A 15,631-nucleotide genomic window follows, 5' to 3' on the forward strand; every position below is an offset into this window, starting at 1 on the left:
CTTGGTTCTGGTGCTGAGTATGCGCTCATTTTTTGAAATGTCACTTTGACATGATGAATTAAATTCTCTTTCTGGAACTTCTTGCTTAACTTGAAATGCCCTTTTGTTGCTTCCAAGATAGTCCTGCAGTTCTCCACAATTCCCCACCCGCGTCAGTGGGACGTGAATTCGGTTAATTTTGTTCATGACTCCGAAGTAAATCCAGTTGTGTCCAGCGAGCCTTATGTGTACTTGTAAGTGTACTTATTATTGCAACCTAGCTCCAGTCCTTTTCCTTTGGTGTGAAAGTTTCCAGGTAAAGCTGTGCCTAGTTTGCATGCACTTCATGATAACTTCTCACAAAACTATTGAAATTCTTGGAAGTTTTCATGCTTTGATTTCAGAGCACAAAGTAGTCAAGCTCTCACACCAGCAGAATAAGTTTGGATACAAGTTTCCCTAAGTTGTGTGCACAGGACAATGCTGGCTATGCCACAGTTTAGCATTATGTGCAAACAAACCCTTTATGTCTGTGAAACTGCCTTTGGATAAATGTACTGGAGAAGAACTTCTCTTGAAATCTCAGGGTACGAGACTGCTTGGATTTGTATACAGTAGTACCTCGGGTTACAGATGCTTCAGGTTACAGATGCTTCAGGTTGCAGACTCCACTAACCCAGAAATAGTAGCTTGGGTTAAGAACTTTGCTTCAGGATGAGAACAGAAATCGTGCAGCAGTGGTGCGGTGGCAGCGGGAGGCCCCATTAACTAAAGTGGTGCTTCAGGTTAAGAACAGTTTCAGGTTAAGAACGGACCTCCAGAACGAATTAAGTACTTAACCTGAGGTACTGCTGTACTCATAAATCTTGCCATCATGTTTGAGACATGGGAGTGAAATGCATGACTCCATTCAGGTGTGTCTTACTCAGAGTATACTCAGTGAAACTAATAAGCATGATCAAAGTAGGTCCATTAATTTCAGTGTGTCTGCTCTGAGTAAAGCATAGTTAAGTACCACCCTATATTTATTTTTAGGAATTGTACTGATTGTTTTGTCTTTTAAATGCAAATAATGTGACCTAGTACAATAACAGCAACATTATGCTTTGTATTATTAATGAAGCAATAATACACTTCAGTATTTCTCTGTGTGTTTTCCTGTTTCATCCCTAAATCTAATATAATCAGTAGTACAGTGTAATTAAACCATGCATCCTAAGAAAAAAATGAATGAATTTTAATTCTCACATTAAGCTTTTGTCTGTTTCCTCCTGAATATTCCATATTTTGGAGCAAGCCAGCCAGATGGCCGGGGTATAAATAAAATCATCATCATCATCTGATTTGTTATACTCATTTTTTTCCTTCATTCCAGCTGTCTCAGCCCTCAAGTTCCTTTCTGTCTTTAAGCCAGTGGTGGCCAAACTTGGCCCTCCAGCTGTTTTTGGACTACAACTTCCATCATCCCTAGCTAACAGGACCAGCGGTCAGGGATGATGGGAATTGTAGTCCCAAAACAGCTGGAGGGCCAAGTTTGGCCACCACTGCTTTAAGCAGTAATGAAAGATCTGACAGTAGATGATTCAGGATATACTGAAGCATAGCAATGCACTGTGTTGAACCCTTTACCTGTAATCCTATTTGCTGTTTGTGTCACCTGACTCCTGTTGAGCAACAGCTGCAATATTGGTGCCCTGGCTATCTGCAGCAGTGGCATTGGGGCTGGAGAGAAATATGAGTCTGCTGTGAGCTGCCCCCCAGTCAATGAAGGTGGGGGGGACCTTTGAAGATGGGAAGGAGTTAACCATGCTTTCCTGATTTAGCTAGTTCAGTGGTGGACCTCCAGATGTTGTTGGACTTTAGTTTGCATCATCCACGACCATTGGATGAGGCTGATGTGAGCTGGAGTCTTGAGGGCCACAGATTCTCTCAATCTGGTCAGTGCAGGTGATGTGATTCTCTTCACTTTCACTGCACTGTGTGTTGGATGAGATCACCCAGTTACTGTCTTTTTCTTGCAAAGTACTTCTGGCAAATGCGTCTCTAGCTTCTTCTTAAAAGTTGTGTTGGTGGGGAGGAGTCAAAGCTCAGTGGTAGGACATGCAAGTGGGATTTATCCCTCAATGTTGCATTGTGTTCTCACTTCCAAACAGGAATGATCCTGTTCAGGGCTCCAGCCATGTCCTCCTCTAGGACACTCTAGCTTGTAAGAGGGTCATGCAAGGCTCAGTATTCTGGTTTTCTTTTCCACTTGCTAATTTCCACTTTGCATTTCATTGCTACTTAGCATGAACATGAGCTTTAGCAAGCTCTGGCACAGCTGCGAAGGGGAGATAGAAAGTTCTGCTTTCGTTTTAGATTAAGTGCCATTTAAAAAGTCAGCTGAACCGTAAACAGTGATTGACCTTAACTATGATTAATGGCTGGCTTCATAAACCATGGCTTGAAGTTGGTTGGATTTTACTAACCACAGTTAAGATCAACCACAGTTTGTATGGATTCAGATGGTATGGCAAGCAATTGAAAACTGTGGAAGCTTCCCAAAGTGTCCTTATGGTCACCCTGAAGGGGGAGTTCGCCAGCATATGGGCCACTGCAGCTCATTCACAAACACTTAACTATGGTTTAATATTATGTGTCCAAACCAGCTCACCATCTTGCCTTTTTAGCTCTGATATCGGTGGCCCTGTTTTTGCTGTGTGTTGCTGTGTTATCCAATATGATCCTGCAAGTTATTAAGACCCTGCCCTACTATCTTTCATACATTTTCAAAATACACAAATAAATATGAAATTCTTCTTCCCTGATGTTGGATGCCCTTTCTGACTCCGAACATTTTTTTGTCTGTTGCTCTGACATTGTTTTTGCAGTTTAAAAATAGCTTTGGCTGCATTCAAAATCCCTACTGTTTTTTACAGAAGGGGGTCTTAGGCGAGTTTGGTGTTAAAACGCTTGCACTCTGAATATCTTTGAGCAGAAGAAGTCTTCGACCTTTTCTTATTTCTGGAACATTTTTGCATTTGCAATAGAAAAGCGCTTGAACCTGTGTATCTTAGGGAAAATGTTAACATGGATTGAAAAGTGCCACTCTTGCCAAACACAACACTGTGAATGCCACGCAGCTCAGCGCAGCAGCTCTAAAATTATGAAAAAAAGGTGCATTTTCAAATCTAATTTTCTTCACTACCTATGAGCTAGGCATCTCAAATTTGCAAGACTGTTTAGAGTTGTTTTTTTCCTGGTTACAGTGTGCCATGTAATTTCATCTCTAAAGTTGCATACATGGATTTATTTATTTATTTTTGCCAGATGGAAGAAAACTAATCACCCTCTAAAGTAGGCGTAGCCAGCGTGGTACCCACCAGCTCCTCCTCATCCCTGATTGTTGCCCATGCTGGCTAGGCCTGAAGGGAGTTGGAGTCTAGTAATATATGAAGAGCATCACATGGTCTCCAAGGCAACAGGAATTCTTCGGGTTTTGGTCCGTGTGTCACAGGAGGTTTGAACCAACACTATGGAAGGTCTGATAGAGAGGGGCTCTTTCTTGGGCATAGTAAAATGCAGGGCTGGCTCAAGACGTTTTGCTGCCTGAGGCAAAGGAAAAGATGGCACCATGTCCCAAGGCGCATACAAAAGCCAATTTGACCAGTAGTTGACTCTTGCCACAATACTGGTGAAAGGACAGTGTTGTCCACTGTACTTGAGGCCAGCAAGCTAGTGTAGGGGCTGTAGGGTGGACCCCATGGTGTTCACAGCTCTGTCCATTCCCCACACCTCGGCATTCACCACCTGAGGCAGCTGCCTCACTCTGCCTCATCGTAGGGCTGCCCCCGGTCAAAAATTATTTCAGCCCATACCTCAGACATGTCATGGGGATACATAAGATACTTAAGGAGTGACTGTGGTCAACCTGACAACTTCTATCAACCTGACAACTTCCATGCCTATGTGTGTGTGTTTTTAACACATACTGATTGTTCTAGCAAGTATGGTTGTTGTAGGTGACCTGGAACAACTCCAGGCATGCCTGAAGGATGTGGACCATTTGGACCGCTTCCAATTGAGATTCAGGCCTCATCGTTGGAGTGAAAACTATCTTGGTTGTGCTGGTCAAAGATCTCCAGTGGGCTAGGGGCAAGGGTGAAAGCTGTTTCCTAGTTTTGCTGGATCTCAGTGGCCTTTGATACCATTGACCATGACATTCTTCTAGACCGTCTAGAGGGGGGCCCTGTTATGCAGTGGTTCCGCTCCTTCCTCCTGGGCCGTGTCCAGAAAATGGTGTGTGGGGGGTGAGTGCTCGGCCCCCTGGGCTTTTACTTGCAGGGTGTCTCAGGCCTCTGTCCTCTCCCCATGTTTTTTAACATCTACATGAAGTCGCTAGGAGATCATCAGGGGTTTTAGGCTGGAAAATGTCCTTCAAATCAGAACCAGTGAGGGGGGTCAAGGTCCTGTGTGAGTGGAGGCGGTTGGCAGATGGATGGCGGGTAACAGATTGAGGTTGAGTCCTGACAAAACAGAAGTACTGTTCTTGGGGGACAGGGGCCGTGTGTGTGTGTGTGTGTGTGTGTGTGTGTGAGTGTGTGACTCCCTGGTCCTGAACGAGGTAACCGTGCCCCTGAAAGATCAGGTACACAACCTGGGAGTCAATTTGGACTCCTTCCTCCTGGGCTGTGGAGGTGCAGGTCAATTCTGTGTCCAGGGCAGCTCTCTACCAGTTCCATCTGGTACTCAGACCCTACCTGCCCACAGACTGTTTCACCAGAATGGTGCATGCTCTGGTTATCTCCCGCTTGGACTACTGCAATTTGCTCTAGGTGGGGCTACCTTTGAAGGTGACCCAAAAACTACAACTAATCCAGAATGTGACAGCTAGACTGGTGACTGGAAGTGGCCGCCATATAACACCGGTCCTTAAGGATCTTCACTGGCTCCCAGAAGATTACTGAGCACAATTCAAAGTGTTAGTGCTGACATTTAAAGCCCAAAATGGCCTCGGCCCAGTATACCTGAAGGAGCACCTCCACCCCCATTGCTCAGCCCAGACATTGAGGTTGTCCTCTGAGGGTCTTCTGGTACCCTCACTGTGAGAAGTGAAGTTACAGGGAACCATGCAGAGGGCCTTCTCAGTAGAGGTGCCCTCCCCGAGGAACGCCCTCCCTTCAGATGTCAAGGAGATAAAGAATTACACAACTTTTAGAAGACATCTGAAGGCAGCCCTGTTTTGGGAGGTTTTTTTTAACACTTGATATTTTATGTTTTTAGATATGCTGTAAGCCGCCTAGAGTGGCTGGACAAACCCAGCCAGATGTGCGGGATATAAATAATAAAAATATTATGATTATGATTCACGCTTTGGTCTCCTTTGCAGTGGTTCCATTTCCTCTTTATCCCTCCTTCACCTGTGGTGAAGTAGTATGCAGGGAGCCAGACCTTCTGTGGGTTGTGAGCAAATCTTTTTACCAGGCCTAGATGTGTGTGGTTTTAGTGGTCCTGCCAAACCTGGTTGTTCCATGGAGAACAGTAGAGAATAGCAGTGGAGGCTTCTTCATTTGGGTAAATGCCTGCCTTCTTGCTTGCAGCCAATCCACTGCCTGCACAGTTTCCTCCTCTTGAAGTGTTTTCCCACTTACAGAAAGCAGGGAGAGAATGAGGACAAAACTAGAATTAGTTGACTCTGCCAATCCATGACTCTGGCTCCAGTTATTGTTGGTTTCCCTATTTTCGGCCCCACCAGTCCCAAGGGGCACCAGCCACTACTGGACAATAGGCTTGTTCGCAGGTTACACTGAACACAAGCTGTCTTGTACGCATGTGCAAGCATTTGTGTGAACTTTTGTGTACACTTGTTGACTTGGAACAGTTCAGGTACACAGATTGTGCCAGCACTGAACATTTCACTGTACAGCTCAACGCCTTGTGTGCGCAGATTGGACTGCTGTTGACTATAACTTGAGAACACCCCTTCTGGGTCTGTTAAATGCACAACGCTAACGTTCAGCACGACTCACAGGAGTCGGGAGATGGCCTCAGGCTAAAGTTTTGAGCCTATTAGAAAAACAATGACTCAGCAAAGGAAATAACTGCAGATTATGGCTCTGTACATTGTGGAGTGTCCCGATCCAGGAATAACAACAAAATTAATCGTTATTGCTCCCCTGGCAGCAAAGAGAGGCAGAAGGAGAAAACCGACACTCTCGGCAGCACCCCTTACATATCTGTAGAATAGCAATTTATTATGCATTAATAAATGTACGTATGTAAGCAGAACAAGAGCTGCATGAACAGAGTGTTGAAAACCCTCTTTTTGGCATGGGATGGTTCCAGTTGTATCCTTTTGGGTCCAACTCACACCTCCACTAACAGAAGAGGAGAGGCAATTTTTGCCAACTTTATTTGCCTTGCATTCCTCCACATTTGTTCCAGAGAGTTGGAGGACCCTCTGGAGCAGTGGTTCTCAACCTGTGGGTCCCCAGATGTTGTTGGACTACAACTCCCATCATCCCTAGCTAGCAAGACCAGAGCATCAGGTGAAGGTCTTCATGGGAACTGCCATGCCATGTTTGCTCTGCACTTGCAAGAAATAGCTCCTTCAGTGTGGCAACACCTGCTATACTTTGGAACTCCTTGCTCGTTGATTTTAGGCACTTCACTGCACCGTTTTCAGCGCCTACTAAAAATATATTTGGCTTAAGCAAGGCAACCCAGACATGGTAAATCTGACATGAACTTCAACATGCAATTTTATTTTATAACATATATTTTTAGAACTGTTGGTTTCATTTTGGAATTTGTAAAGGCAAACTTGTTTTTTAACATCTGATTTTAATCTGTAATTTTGATGTATGCAAACTGCTTAAAGGTTTTGCCTGATTAAGAGGCATATAAATTCTCTTTAATAGAATAAAAAAAATGCAGAGAAAAAGGGAAAACGTTGCCTCCCCTCACACGTTTCACTAACAAAGCGATACGCTGGCTCAGAAACCACTCTGGGTAGAAACAAAAAGCATTATAAACCAACTTTCATAAGAAATATTTGGCGGCGGTGAGCGAGTGACCGAAGAAGAGATATTGAGCTCAATGAAAATGTCAACACAGTGTGTGGCGGCTGTGAAAAAGGCAAATCTCATGCTAAGGGATCGTTGGGAAATAAACCTGCCAACATAGCAATGCTTTGATACAAATCTATGGTGCGACCACACTTGGAATGCGGTGTCCAATTCTGATGGCCACATCTCAAAAAGGATACTGGGGAAAGTGCACTAAAATAATCAGGAGGGTGGGACAAATCCCCTGTGAGGAAAAGCTACACTCTTTGAGGCTTTTTAGGTTGGGGGGAAAAGCAACTAAGGGTGGACATAGTAGGAGTCTATAATCTTATGCATGGCATTGGAAAAATGGATGAAAATAAGGTTTTTTCTTCCTCATATTACCAGAATCCACAGCCGTCCAATACAGCTGAATAGGTGGGAGTGTCATTCAGGACAGATAATGAGCCTATTTCTTCACACAACCCACAGATAAATTATGAGTGCATTTAGACGTGAGAATTATTGCATTAGTCTCCCATATTATAATTCTCATGCTTCTATCTGGCCTGTTGCATTATGGAACAATGGATTTTGGATTGATTACACCACTACCCCATGCTACATTTTTAATGGTGGGGAAGAACCGTACGCCAGCATACCACCCCAAATTTCATCAGCGTAAACCTCCCGCAGTTCTCTGAGTTAACAGGATTGCAAGTGCCGATGTTGGCCTAGCAAGCATATGTCATTTTAGGTTGGAAATTAATTGCTAATGTCATGAGGTTTAGATCGCGTCTGTCTATCGCGTGTTATACCATTTCCCCAACAAGATAACATTTTTTAAAAGCATGCTGTGACCATTCTAGGTTTGTACACTGTGCCATGTCCATAAAACTCATGGGGCCTTAACAGCTTTTTGCAAACTGGAATTCATTGCAAAGTGAAATATGTTGTGCAGACGTATTCTCATGTTTGTTAGTTAACTTGAGTGTGTATGTGCACACCTCCTCCTCTTTAGGCTTAAATCCAGTACCTACGTAAACAGGAGAAAGTCTCAATGAACTTGGTGGGACTTAAATTTCAGCTGGCATGTCTAGGATTTCAGTAATAATCTGTGGATCATTTTTTATGTAAGAGTCACAGGCCAATAAACCATGGGTTGTTGGCCAAAGAACAAACTGCATGCTCTTGCCTGCCTTGCCTGGTTTTGTCACTGAGATCATAATATTTTTTATAAACCTCTTATTAAGACGTGTATAAATATATGACATAAATTGTTATGTTTAAACCATAGTTTCCTGTTGCATCATAACAGGGCAACTATGGTTTAATCCCTGCATTCTAACGAGGATATGACACATATGATCCATAAGTGTGATGTTGCCTGTAGTGTTTTCTTTTCCCTTTATTTATATCCCTAAACCTAAGGCTAAATATATGCATTCAGTTCACATTAATGGAAGTGAAATATAAGTAATCAAAGTCTAGCGTTCAGATTCACTTGTCTGCAGAACTTGCTGGACATAGAAAACCTGGTTTGGGTGCTTCCTATATGAAGAATAGCCAGCCTTTCTCAAAATGTGATGATAAACATTCCAGTGGCGTGGAATCTACCAAACATAAGAGAGTGGCTGCCAGAAAAGGCAAACACAAGAAATGTATCACAGACTGTCTAGCTATGATCTGTGGCCAAGAAACAGAAAGTTAAGGTTTCACATAAGGAAACGCCACGTGTATTCTCTATTCAATTTAAAACAGGAAGGTGTTAGGGACAAAACTCCCCAAGACTGAGTCAAAGATACAGGTAACAACATGTAGCCTTTTCGTATAGCAGAGGCCCTAATATTTTAAATGGAAGATTTCCATCTATAAAGGGGGGGGGATTCACTTGAATGAGACACCCCCCCCCCCCGATTTGAATCAACAACTGATACTTGACCTTGTAGATGGTTGCATCTTTTGGATATGAGGCAGCAATTATATAGTGATAGCTTTCCTTTCAGCATTTCTGCTGTGCTATACAGGACCACCCATTCACATCTCATCAGAATGCCAAGACCCATGTAATGTGCATATTTGAAAGCAAATTACTCATAGGCAGCAGAATTCAACATGCTCTCTCATGCTGCTAATTTTCACTAGCTAAAATCTTCTGTAAATCAATTAATGTTTGACTAGTTAATAATGTGGGACATGGGTGGTGCTGTGGGTTAAACCACAGAGCCTAGGACTTGCTGATCAGAAGGTTGGTGGTTCAAATCCCCACGATGGGGTGAGCTCCCATTGCTCGGTCCCTGCTCCTGCCAACCTAGCAGTTCAAAAGCACATCAAAGTGCAAGTAGATAAATAGGTACCGCTCCAGCGGGAAGGTAAACGGCGTTTCCGTGTGCTGCCCTGGTTCGCCAGAAGCGGCTTAGTCATGCTGGCCACATGACCTGGAAGCTGTACGCCAGCTCCCTCGGCCAATAAAGTGAGATGAGTGCCGCAACCTCAGAGTCGGTCACGACTGGACCTAATGGTCAGGGATCCCTTTACCTTTACCTAGTTAATAATGTAATTAATTAAATTTGTATGCCGCCCTTCACCCGTAGATCTCAGGGCAGTTCACAACACAATGGATGAGATAATACCCCCTTTTCACATTTGTTTTTTGAGGGTTGGTGTGATGGGTCAAGAAGCAGGAGCTCACTGACATCTAATGTGCTGGTTACTTATACAATTTCAGAGCTTCCCACAAAACTCTGCTCAAGATACATATATATTTAAAAAGCCTAGATGAAAACAACTACGCTGTTGCACTCAGGACCTATTTGTGGGCTTCCCAAGCACATCTGGTTGAGCTCTGTAAATACAGGGTGCTGGACTAGGTGGACCACTGGCCTGATCCAACAGGGCTTTTTTCTTAGGTTCTTAAGAATAAGCTCTGAACCCATTCTTCTTAAATGGTCGAGTCCTGCTATCTTCTTTGCTGCTGCATCACTCAATGAATTTGCAAACCTGAAATAAATAAATTTGTTATTCCAACCTCTTAGGATGCAGAATAGAGAACTGTGATTCTTGCTTCAGTCGAGATTTTTGCACAAAGTGCAAGCCTGGGTTTTATCTCTACCGGGGTCGCTGCTTTGGAGAATGTCCTGACGGCTTTGCACCTTTAGAGGAGACCATGGAATGTGTGGGTGAGTGCTTATTGAACATCTCTTCTATATTACCTCTTTCTGATCCTCCCCACTGCTTCAGAATGGTTTCTGAAATTATTTTCCACTTTGCCTGATTAGGTTGTGCCACCCACTTGTATACAATCCAACTTTCTCTATTTACTAGTGACAGTCCTGATGTACCGGTACCTGTTCCCGAGAAATCAGTGTTTCTGTTTTTTGGGATGACCTTTTAAAACCAAGAGCGCCCTTGTGGTCAGATCCTGTTTATGGGTTTCCCACAGGCTGGCCACTGTAAGAACAGGAAGCTGAACTAGATAGGCCATTGGCCTCATCCAGCCAGCTGTTCTTATATACATATATTCATGCCACCTAGTGAGCCATTGCTGGTTAACAGAACATAAAATTGTCATGAAATTCTACTCAATATTTATCCAGAGTAGATTCCAATGTATAGTTAGCAGAGTAAAAACTTAAGCACGTTGCAGGATTCACCAAAAAATAGACCAAAGGCAATTGTATTTCATCCAGCAGAACTTTACTGCTACTGAAGGCAAATGAGCACAATGGTCACAAATCCAGTACATTCAGGATTGGCACTGTCCATAAGAAATCCAGTTGCAGCAGACTTAACTTAAACTTACAATAACTTCTAAGCTTTAACACTATATACACAGCACCACACCAGAAGGAAGAGAGATAGAAAGAGAAAGTGAAAGCCAGGCTCCTTCTGGCCTTACTTTTATAGTCGGCATGACCTTGACAGGAAGTGATAAAAGAACCAGTTTAAACCAGCTGTACTCAGCTTCTCTGAAGGAATACAGTGGTGCCCCGCAAGACGAATGCCTCGCAAGACGGAAAACTCGCTAGACGAAAGAGTTTTCCGTTTTGGAGGTGCTTCGCAAAACGAATCTCCTATGGGCTTGCTTCGCAAGACAATGTCTTGCGAGTTCCTGCTGGTTTCCCCCCCTCCCCCCCTTATTCTAAGCCGCTAAGCCGCTTATCAGCTGATCTGATCAGCAGATAAGCCGCTAAAAGCAGCTAAAAGCCGCTAATAGCACTAAGCCGCTTATCAGCTGATCCGATCAGCAGATAAACCGCTAAAAGCCTCTAAAAGCCGCTAATAGCGCTAATCCACTAATCCTTCAATGGGCTTGCTTCGCAAGACCGCTAGACAAAGAGAATCACAGAACGGATTATTTTCGTCTTGCGAGGCACCATGGTAACCCAAACATCATGAACCTTCTACTTGTTTCCCTCACACAGAGAAGCTTCTAGGAGCTTCCAGAACCCTCTTGAATTCTCTACACATCAGATCAATACTTAATGCACTAAGAAATGCAAACTGGCAAAAACAAGCAGAGAAAAATACTGTCTGCTCTCAAAAATTGTATCCTTTCCTCTTTCCCCTCTACAGCATGTAGTTCCACTTCTTTCTCTTGCTCATTCCCCCTCCCAGCCACTACCAGCAGCAAATGATAGGAATTCTAAGGCAGTGATAATCGGAGTGTTAGAATAATAAAATTAATGTCCACATTTTCAGCCATGAAACATTAGTGATTATGTGCTTGTCTCGTACTTGCCTTTTTGTTTCTGTTTGAACACTTAGAATAATGATCATGCTTATGGTCTAAACCTTTCTGGACATCGAGATAGGTTTACAAGTTCACACATTACCTCACTGCATAAAAACCTTGGCGAGTGTTTGGTACATAAGTTAGATGGAAACAGCTAATGTGCTATAATAACGTTAGAGCAATGCAATTCATCTTCTTACCGTTAATAAATCTAGAAATAATGGGTCCTAGGGAAATCTCTGTTTCTGAAACCTGATGGCTTTTCTCCAAGTAAGGATACTCTGAAGCACTCCTGTGTTGAGTCGCTTTGATTTTTCTTTGCATCTTAATAAAAGGGAGAGCATAGGTTGCCGTGAAATGGTCTTTCTCATTTTTCTTTTTTTAAAACAACGCCTAACATGGCTTGGTGACTCGTGTCTGCAAACCAGACTGAAACCTAATGCTAAAAAAGAACAAGTGAAAGACTTCTGTGCCCAGCCTAGCTTGTTAAGGCTGCTTGGAGTTGGTAGGGAACCCATCTTTCCATAGCTCTGGAAGGGAAATAGGGATCCTGTTACCACTCTGATAAGCCTTAACAAGCTACATCTCCCACAATGCAATGGTGGAAGCCGTGGCTACTTAAAGTGTAATAATAATTTTATTATTTATACCCCCTCCCAGTCTGACTGGGTTTCCCCAGCCACTCTGGGCGGCTTACAGTATCTTAGAGCTTTAAATGTATGATTGATATGAATGTTGCCTTGGTATAATCCATCTGGATGTCTTCTTACATTCGTGTGTTCTGATCTAAACCTATTGTTCAACCAGAAAAACAAAACAAACGGAGAAGAGACCTGAGATTTCCACTATTTAAATTGGGGCAGTGAGCCTGTGGCTCTCCAGACGATGTTAGAATCCAACCACCATCAGTCAGTCCCAACTATCAATGCCAATGATCAGGGATGATGGGAGTTATAACCAGGGCTTTTTTTCAGCCAAAGCGCTCCAGAACCCAGTTCTGGCACCTTTCAGGTGGGCACCTTTGCCATTCTAAGAGAATGAGGGAAGTGTTCATGGTGAGGTCTAGCACCTCTTTTTCTAGAAAAATAGCACTGGTTATAACCCAGCAACAGTTCCCCAGATCTGATTTAAAATTGTTGGAACACCTCTCAAAAGCAACTGGAAGGAAAATGAAGATAACTGTAAGATCGGGAGAGAAGGAGGTGTGGAGAATTCATGGTAGACTAGAAATTGCATTGCCTCCCCACAACACATTTCAGGGCTTGTTTGTGAACCAGCTCTTCGAGTTAGTGGGATTAAATAAGGCCAGCCTGTGGAAATTTCCTCTAATAAAGCCATCAGACACTGAACAGTAAAATCTGCCACTTATGAAGTTTTGAATTTCTTCATCCTCTCTGCCACCCCCACCCTCTGCTCCTCATTTTGGAGCAGCCATGTTATGTGCATCAGATGACAAGAAGATGTTAACTAGCGCTCTGTGTTGTGTATGTTGGTTTCCTCAGAAGGCTGTGAAGTGGGCCCTTGGAGTGAATGGGGGACGTGCAGCAGAAATAACAAGACCTGCGGATTTAAGTGGGGCTTGGAAACGCGGACGAGGCAAATTGTGAAAAAGCCAGCAAAAGACACAATACCATGCCCAACCATCGCAGAGTCCAGAAGATGTAAAATGGCCCTGAGGCACTGTCCGGGAGGTAAGCTTGCCAGATGCCAAAAAGTTTTTATGAGCTCTTTTCCTGACTCAAGCCGTGCTTGTTTAACTAAGATAGATAGAACACTGTCTCTTGTTTTTCAAAAACCCGGAGGAACCGTCCAACTTACACACCACCTCGTTCTGTTAGCACACAAGTGCTGAAGCACAGCCTGAGACTCTCTGTGTGTGTATATATATATAGAACATGTTTATGAGATCCTGGGGCATGCTGTATAGAATGTTGTTTTGCAGCAACATCAGGTAAGAGTCACTTTTTAAACCATGAGCAGTTCAAGACAGCTGACCTCTACATCAATTCTCCTAAAGAAACTCCATTTTCTTCAATACCAGGTAGGTATGTGAATAAGCAACCTCCCCCAACCCCAGTGGCCCGCAGATGTTTGGGGCTACAATGTGGTCATGCTGGCTGGGACTGATGGGAGTTGGAGTCCAAAAAACCTGAAGAGCAGTGGGTTGTAGTCATCATGAGCCCCATGATGCTGTCGGGATTGGTAGACTGTGACACAGGAGGAGGTAGAAACCCAAGGAGGCCTGAATGGCGGGAAACCTGGGTTGGAGGAGGGAGGAATCCCCACCACAACTTCAGCCACTTCAGGAGGGGGACCAGGGATGCCAGTTCTCTGCACACCCCTGCTCTTCCTGCAAAGTGAAGGGCCTCAGTGAAGGCTCAGGAGGCCTGTGAGCAGTCAAGGAGGCAGAAGGCAGTGACTGAACAGGAGTCTGAAAAGTAGGGTGCAAGCTTGTTGCTGAGAACCAGGCGCTACCTTCACAGATTGGGAGCAGCCCATCCCATCCCTGTGGAGCATGCAGTTTCGATCCCAACATTCCCACAAGGTGAACAAGGCGAGTGAATGTGCCACAGCTGGACTTTGAAAGCTTGGCAGACAGGGTGGGGAAATCTGTTGGGACATCTTCATTGCTTCCACTGGTTCTGAACTTCCAACTTGAACTGAGATGTGGTTCCTGGGCCCTGTGTCTGTTGCTGAGCCTCTACCACTTCTTGCCTGAATAAAGATCTTTTTTATTTCTTACAAGTGAGAGTCTTTGCTTGTGTGTTTTGGGGTGGGAGCCAGGACAGGGCACTGGATTGTGGCCTAAGAAGTTAGATCAAGCTTATTAATGTACAGGTGCAGTAGGGACAATGTGTTTCTACCGTCATAATACTGCCTGGTTCAAATGTGATTAGAGATAGATTGTGCCTTTTTTGTTGTTCTCTTATGTGGGAAAAATGAAATTAATTACAGTTTGTCTTGTTGGCGTGTTCACTTTAGCCTCCTGATATGGGACCGTGTCTGGTCAGTCTTGTTAAGTAGGGAGGAAATGTAGGAAGTAGTGAGGGAAGTCATATTTTGTGACTTGGATAGCTCTATTTTGCATAAAAATCTATTAAAAATGACCCCTTCCTAATGTTCTTAGTCTGTATACTCTCATCAACACGTGGGATAAATCTTACATTATGTAACCAAAGACAGTAGTAGATTGTGATGGATTAAACTGAGATCAGGAAGCGAGGACATTTTTGGTGGGGCAGGGTCAAGTGTGTGTGCCTTTGCCATATGCTTTCTATTTCTGTTTGCTTTGTTGACATTTCATTTTACTATTTTTGTGTTCTGCCTTAATGTGCAACGATGGCCGTAGAAGGATTTCAGTGGCAGGGGTTTTTTCAGGATTTTCAGTGACAGTTTTATGCTTTTGCATCCACGCTTACTGTGTATCCATATACCCATGTGGCTTTATAAGAACGACCCCTTAGAGTACCTCTTTCTCTTTTATGAAGGAGAAAGACAGCTGCAAGGCCAAAAGAACTTCGTGTTATCATTGGTTTTTTCCTGTGGTCATGTTGAGCGCAGCATCTTAAAAGATCGCACTAGAATGCAGTTGTCGATTATTAGATTTCCTGATGGGTCATTTTGAGAAGTCCACAGTAAAGATTACAATGCAAACCTTCTGCCTCTTCTCTTGGCTCTGGATTAGCTGTTTGGCCTTGCAAGAATTAATTTTGTTTGGTCCGCATCTGTAAGCGAATACTAATAATATTTTTAAAACTTGTGAGCCACTTTTCTATTCTTTGCTGAAGGTAACTCAAATAAACTTTCAACAACAAATAGTTTGCACCTCCTGGACTAATTCAGGAATCCTTTGGATTTCACACTTTCTGAATGTTGCGCTTCAATTTTCAGC

General features: G+C 43.6%; 1 protein-coding gene across 2 annotated transcripts in view; it reads left to right on the forward strand.

The window, feature by feature from the left end:
• Positions 1-15,631, forward strand: part of RSPO2 (R-spondin 2) — a 118,917-nt gene that overhangs the window by 67,126 nt on the left and 36,160 nt on the right. For both annotated transcript variants that reach the window (XM_083517043.1, XM_083517044.1), the window contains exons 4-5: positions 10,040-10,183; positions 13,242-13,430. In XM_083517043.1, coding sequence (XP_083373169.1) covers positions 10,040-10,183; positions 13,242-13,430 — 333 coding nt within the window. The remainder of the gene's footprint in view (positions 1-10,039; positions 10,184-13,241; positions 13,431-15,631) is intronic.

This window comes from Podarcis liolepis, assembly GCF_965112155.1.
Source record: "Podarcis liolepis genome assembly, chromosome: 8".
NCBI lineage: Eukaryota > Metazoa > Chordata > Lepidosauria > Squamata > Lacertidae > Podarcis > Podarcis liolepis.